The sequence below is a fragment of the Phragmites australis genome, chromosome 4, assembly GCF_958298935.1.
Source record: "Phragmites australis chromosome 4, lpPhrAust1.1, whole genome shotgun sequence".
In the NCBI taxonomy this organism is placed as follows: domain Eukaryota; kingdom Viridiplantae; phylum Streptophyta; class Magnoliopsida; order Poales; family Poaceae; genus Phragmites; species Phragmites australis.
Genome location: NC_084924.1, coordinates 40,050,805 through 40,057,977, shown reverse-complemented (window position 1 = coordinate 40,057,977; position 7,173 = coordinate 40,050,805). Strand labels below are relative to the sequence as shown.

General features: G+C 53.5%; 1 protein-coding gene across 1 annotated transcript; it reads left to right on the top strand.

Moving 5' to 3' along the window:
- Positions 1-1,421: 1,421 nt before the first annotated feature.
- On the top strand, positions 1,422-2,965 carry LOC133916487 (probable carboxylesterase 6). Its single transcript, XM_062360171.1, has one exon. It carries the CDS (start codon positions 1,586-1,588, stop codon positions 2,645-2,647), a length of 1,062 nt encoding a protein of 353 aa, XP_062216155.1. The 5' UTR covers positions 1,422-1,585; the 3' UTR covers positions 2,648-2,965.
- The last annotated feature ends 4,208 nt before the right edge of the window (positions 2,966-7,173 follow it).

The following is a 7,173-nucleotide window of genomic DNA, read 5'->3' as shown; positions in this document are numbered from 1 at the left end:
CTTCTTATGGCATTTGTCATACATTGCACGTGTAGCAGACAAGTCGTCTGCAGTAGTATTCGTGTTCGTGCAGCTGTTGCATTGTTGACCAACTAGACACGAGCCCTTTTCCCCTTTGGTTGCTTGGTGTTTTACAGTGCGATACCGTGTACCGCGCGAGGAAAAAGGTTGTTTTCTTCCACTTGGTGTGCAAGGGAGGCAGCCGATTGGAAGCCAAAACCCCCACCCTCCTGCACTTTGCTCTTAATCGGCAGATGACCGAGTGCTGGATCCTCTACAACTACTGCCCACAGATCAATCAAATACTAGAGTCAACGGCAATGTCGAAATTCTCATGCTGCTGTTCTAAACGATCTGAGATATCTTAAGTTCAGGTTGCTTATTGCAGGGGCTGGTAGTAATTCAGATGATTATGTTCATAGTTTCCCAAAGTCATGTATAATGCCATAATCACCGTCTTTTAACAAGCTAACACCAGCTATACATTTCGGCTGAGTGGGCGAGTGTGGTACGACAAGCAGAGTTAAGTTAGAACCAACGAATAAGGTAAAAAGACAGTCAGCCAACTGACAGTCGAAGATGACAGCTCTATCGATATTCGATAATGGTGTGGCTCCATAGAGTTAGGGAGGGAGCCACATGTGACAGGGTGAGAGGTAGGGTTAACAAATATGACCGAGGACCGAAAACTGGACACAGCGCATTCTACGAAAATCGAAGAATTCGGTCAAATTCAATCGAATTTTATCAAATTTTAAAATTTGAATTTGATCGAAAACTGCTTGATTTCTAAATACAAACCAGACCGAATCAATAAAAAACCACGCATTTCAAGTGGTTTTCGTCGCATTTGTTAACCTGGTGAGGTGGTGGGGGAACGAGATTAACTCTTGAGGAGATCTATAGATCCACAAACTGATGAATAATGCTTCAATGCTTGAAGTAGCTAGAATTAGCCATTGGCTCGTGCTACAAAATTTGTACAACTTCCGAAGATGGAGCATAGGACTGTCTCCCGAAACAGAATGTTTTTTTGGACAAATCATTCAAATAAAAAGCCTCTTGTAAAGACGAAGACGCTACATTAACCTGGTTTGTCGCTTTCAGAAATAGCCACGATGACCAGAACCGATCATATGAGCCAGGAGCAAATTGCAGAAACGGATAGACCTGGACAAGACAACAGGGTTCACTGGTTCAGTGTCCACCAAATCCGACCCCGTGGACTTTCCCGTGCCTCGAACATGGATTTTTCATTTTTCGCCCTCTTTTCCCTCTCTGTCCCTCGCATCCGGCCGGCGCCCCCACCCGCACGTCGCGAATGACCCGCCTCCACTTGTCGGCCGAGCCCCCTTGGCCCCGCGGCAACCGCCTCGCCAACACCTGTCCCACCGCCCCCTCCCCGCTATAAAACCCGCGGCGCCGGCCGAGCGCACCCCCCCACAGTCACGGCTGCATGATTGTGCCCGCCAGCCGGCCCCCGGGACGTGACACATCGCACGGCCAAAGCCTGGCACTTTTGAGCCTGACTGCCTTCTTGCCGTGTTGTTCGTGAGGCCGGCAGCTTTGCATCCGGAGGCGGAGGATGGGGGCACTGCACGTCGGCGAGCCAAGGGTCAGCTTCCAGCAGATGCAGGTCGCCAAGAACGGGCACGGCTCCGTCGTCGAGGAGATCCACGGCCTGATACGCGTCTACAAGGATGGCCACGTCGAGCGCCTCCCTGCGATCCCCGACGTGCCCTCCACGTGGGGCGGCACGGCGCCAGGCTGCGTCGTGGCGAGGGACGTGGTGGTCGACTGCGCCACGGGGGTGTGGGCGCGGCTGTACGCGCCGACGACGTCGTCCGTAGGAGGAGGGAGGCTCCCCGTCGTGGTGTACTTCCACGGCGGCGGCTTCTGTGTCGGCTCCGCCGCGTGGAGCTGCTACCACGAGTTCCTCGCGCAGCTCGCCGCGCGGGCGGGCTGCGCCGTCATGTCCGTGAACTACCGCCTCGCGCCGGAGAACCGCCTGCCCGCCGCGTTCGACGACGGGCTTGCGGCGGTGAGGTGGCTGCGGCACCAGGCCGCGGCCAGCCGCGCCGCCTCCGACGATCTCTCCTGGTGGCGGGCCCGCAGTAGCTTCGACCGCGTGTTCCTCATGGGCGACAGCGCGGGCGCCAACATCGCCTTCCACGTCGCCGCGCGGCTCGGCCAGGGCCAGCTCGGCGCCCTGTCGCCGCTCGCCGTCAAGGGCGCCATCCTGGTCCAGCCCTTCTTCGGCGGCGTGGCCCGAACCGCGTCCGAGAAGACCATGCCGCAGCCGCCACGGTCCGCCCTGACACTCCCCATCTCCGACTGCTATTGGCACCTGGCGCTTCCTGCCGGCGCCAGCCGCGACCACCCCTGGTGCAACCCGCTGTCCCGTGCCTCGCCGCGCCTGGAGACCCTCCCGCTGCCTCCCCTCCTCGTCTGCATCTCGGAGATGGACATCCTACGCGACCGCAACCTGGAGCTGTGCAGGGCCATGCGCAAGGCCGGCAAGAGCGTGGAGCAGGCCATGTACTGCGGCGTCGGGCACGCGTTCCAGGTGCTCCACAACTACCACCTGTCCCAGCCACGGACACAGGAGATGCTCGTCCACATCAGGGCCTTCGTCAGCGCCAGGTAGCAGCAGCCAGCGCCCAGCGGTCTTCGTTCGTCGCTAACACTCGCCGGGTTAATCAATCCACCCATCGTAATCCATCCAGGGTTGGGCCAGCTGAAGAGTAGATGCCGTGTAAGCAAGCTTGTGTGCTACTAGTAGTACGTGACTTTGAACTACGTGTACTCCAGTAGAAAGCGTCCAATACCCAACTCGGATTGTCGCCGCGGTGTCGGAAAGCAAAAGCTTAGCAGAAAACAAACCAAAAAAAAGAACTATGTACGACGTGGTCGCGCCATGTATGATTGCTTTTCATTACTTAACGAAGCCTGATACTGTTTTTAACTCCGACGTCATCGATTGCTGGTGTTGCCACTGGGAAACTCACGGAATGTCCAAGAGCAAATCATTGCCTTGTTTGTCCGGTGCTTTCTGCTTTTCGCGGGCATCATTAGCAAACAAACAAGTGCTTCTTTCTCTCTTCTCTGTGTTCTCTGTCCTGCGATTCTCTAAGCATGATCAATTACTACTACATTTAGGAGCAGAATAGAATCTTTGGCCTCTTCCCAACGCTGCCATACCATGGTGGAGAGATGCTTTGCGCCCTTTGGGCCATCACATGATGCCCGACTCAGCAGCAAGTTGCAGGCACTGCTGCTTAGGGCTGGAAATATAGCTCGAGTCTTATGAGTCAGCCTAGGCCACCTCCCCAATTCGGCTTCAAATCGAGCCGAGTCAAAGCTAGTTCGTGAGCAGCTCGCTGTCTTGCTCACCGATCCAGCCAACCAGCCGCACCAAGGCCAGCCCAGTACCCCCAATATGGCGGGGAGAGGAACAAGAGGTGCAACAGGCACCCGTACGAGAGCGGGGTTGGTGTCTGCATGATGTGCCTCCGTGATCGCTTGCTTGCACTCACTGTCGCACAGAACGAGGCATCCTCGCTGCCGCCCCTGGAGCGGGAGCCGGAGCTTGTGTTCCCGAGGTCGGTATCACCGTACGTGTGCCACCAGAAATCCAACGCCTCGGGGGCGTGTGGGCGCCCACTAGGCCTCCTCTTCTTTCGGACGCCGTAGGTGGGCCTCGTGTACGCTGACGGTGGTGACGGGGCTAGATTCGAGGAAGACGACATTGGGTTCATGAGGCAGCGCAACAGCAGGTTCTCCGTGCTCGCCATGCTCTTTGGCGGACACCACTCCCACGGATCGAATTCAGGGGAGAAGAGCGGTGGCAAGGTGTCGAAGCACTGGTCCTGGCTCGCTGGGATCATGTCATGCGGCCTCAGGAAGAAGGAGTCGGTGACAACCTCCCCACCATCCCCACCACGACGCTCTTGCTGCACAATCAACAACCGGAGGCTCTCGCTAGTGAGCTATGCCGACGAGGGTGGTGAGGAGAGCACTTCCTCGGCAGAGTTGCCATGGTTGCCTTCATAGTCGTCGATGCGGAAAACCCCCCGCTGTCGCCGTCTGGGAGGCGTTGGGGCTAGCGTCTCAGGGTTTGTGGTGTGCCTCAGCCCGCTCGTGCGGCCTAGCCTGGGGAGGCCCCACCCGCCACACGCCTCCTTCTCCTCCTCGCTGTCACAAATGCACCACTGCCCTCCTCGGCTGTCGCCCGCCCACCCTCCGTCATCCTGCACTCTCGCGCGCACGTTGTGTGCTCACCCGCACGCAGCCACACCACCACCACCCCCTGCCCAGGCCGCCAAAAGGAAAGGCCGCTGTCATTACCGAGGTCGTGCCGCACGTTCGCCATCATGATGGCCGCATTGCTGCTCACGCTCGCTGTGGTGCTCCTGTTTGGCGTCGGGCGCCGGCTTTGGCGTCATCTACAGCGTGGTTGCAACCCTCGTGGAGGTGGAATGCGCGGAAATCCTGATTTTAAGAACGTGAACATGTGCGGTCTCTCTATAAGTGGTCGCATAGAAGAGTGTTCTTCAATTTATTCTTTTTTGAAGAAACATTGGATTTCCCGTGACCGGGACCAAGTTTGTTAGATCCCCCTCTGAAATAAGAAGTTCTAGCCCGGGCTAAATCTTCCTCCAACACTAGTCCTTTCTCATAGCTACAATTACTAATTCAGCAACTCTCAAAGCTATAGCTTCTCTCCAATCCTTTGATAAAAGGCATTCTTCCGAGACGCACCTCGGGGAGCATGGTGAAGAAGCAAAGATGAAGCACGAGGAGAAAGCACTGACTCCAGCAAACTGACTCGCGAGCCATATTGAGCCGACTTGAGCTAGCTACGAGCCCAAGTAGAGCCTTTCTCCCAGCTCGGCCAAGTAGTTGAGCGGAGCCTGGCTCGGGTCGTCCAAAAACAAGCTCGTGGGAGCCGGGTTTTGTTTCCACCCCTAGTACTGCTGCACTGCTGCTAGATGCATCAGAGAGACCAGACAAACCAGTCGATCACATTCACTGGGTACGTGCTTCATTCTCGCTTGCTGCGCTCGTGCTAGAGGTAGTACCTCGAGTACATGCGTTCGGCAGCTTGTGAGCTGAAGTGCACGCAGCATTCCTATCCTATCATTTGCCGGGCTCACCAACCCTACACCATCATAGCAGCCGCTGATTGCGTGCAAGCAGGCCAAACATCATGTGCGATCATGTCTGGGTAAAGATTCAGCAACACATATATGCACCAGACAGTAATAAGTTTCTTCCTCAGAAATGTAAATGATATCATAACTCGTGTAATGTTTCACATTGCAAGATGGGTTTATTTAAGCATAATGTATTATACATGCATATCAATGCAGAGTCTGCAATTCGTTTCGTAGTGTGCTAGGCATGCAGAAATTTCAGGCATGGTTATCTGAAACTGAAAAAGGCACTGCTCAGAACTAAAAATGCGAACTTTTTCTCATGTTTACCAAGAAATGGATCAATCGGCACGTCGGAACACGTATCTATTTAACCTTGTTTTCCTTTCGAAGTGGCGCTAAAGCTCTCAGAATTCCGTTAGGAATCTGCCGCGCGACGCCTTTACAATCAGCTAGCTCGGCCTTCAGCATATGGCAACATTGCAAATTTTCAGCAGATCAAAATTGGTATGACACCGAAGATCATGATCCGATATGCTGCTGGGTATTAAAGATCGATTTGTATTCCAGTTGAGAATCTCAATCTTCCCCAGCAGATTTCTTTGGAATCCTTACTTCATCCTCTTTTGCCACCTTCAACGCATTCAGAGTACTGCCGGTCAGAGAACCACTTGTGTCTAGCCAAACATCACGATCAGTTCTATCGCCACTTTATTCCTGAACCATAATATTCTCGTATCTTCAGTTGATGGAACTCCACACCATTGCAGTCTGTAGGTATTGACCGTACGCGTGCGCGTGCGGTTTGTGCGGCGTTTTCACTTTCCGCAATCTGTCAAACCGACGAGGCGGCGATGTCAAACCGGGATGCTGCAATGCTCCATGGTTTTCAAGGTTACTGATAAGCCAGCTGGTCTTATCCTCGTTTGCTACACACTTTGGGACTTCAAATTGCATATGTGTTTGAAACTTTGAGGATGCATGTACTGAACAGGACAATATCTTTGAACAGATCGCCTGAAGGAATCAGAACAGCTCAAGATGAGGAAGAAAGTGGGGACGAAACAAAGTAGTATTCAGATACATGGCACAGAAGCAAGTGATGCTCGAATTGCAAATGCCGACTGGGAGTTGAGGCATATCCTTCTCGGAACCCTTTAGTTTAAAAGGCTCTGATTTTAGCTGAGAACGATCAGAATAAGAACACATTAACCCTGACGTATCACGCAGCATTGACAGCAAGACTGCACTATCTCAGGATCTGGCAGCAGGAAGCCAGGAAAGGAGCTCGAATATCTCTGAAAATACACGTAGAAAAAAAAGGAACAAGCACGTCATGAAGTATGGAATCATCCATGGAGAAAATGGATGCTCTAAAGACTATAATTAGCAGTCCAGTCCCGACAGGATCAGGTCTAACACTGAAGATTATTGGATCACGCGGACGGGCATGGAGCCCGATGGAAAGACTAAGGGAGGAGTGGAACCGGCAGGGGTTCTAGATCCCGTACCGCACCCCTGGCCTCCTAGAAGGCTATGCAGTTGGGAAGCGCCGTTCAATAAAAAAAAAATCATTGGATCAAGAAGAACAACGTGTTGGCCAGAAGCAATTCTGCTAGAAAGACGGATGACGAAAAGGTGGTACGGCATCAGGAATTCGTCCCTAATGGTACAGATGCATTCATGATGATGAGTAGTAAAGCGAGGGCAGAGCACGGGCAAAACCGGCCGATCGAGATGGCATTCAGCTCGGGAAGAATCTCGCGTTTGCCGGATGCTAACTTGACAGGGAAGCAGCATCACCCATTGCTCCTTTTAGCTTGGAGGCCGTTGACCAGTGCCCATGTCCTCTTCTGCTACGGATGGGTGCATGCATATGGATTGGCTCCATTATGGCACACAAGTAGGAGCTTCGCTTTTGGAATTTGGAGGCCACTGATTGACGGAAGAATCCTTATTCCAAGAGAATTTGCTCGCATTGGATGGTTGGATATTCTCGTTGCATCGTTCTGATGCG

Bases quoted from the DNA above. Each gene is read 5' to 3' on its own strand.
- LOC133916487 (XM_062360171.1), top strand. From the start codon at position 1,586: ATGGGGGCACTGCACGTCGGCGAGCCAAGGGTCAGCTTCCAGCAGATG.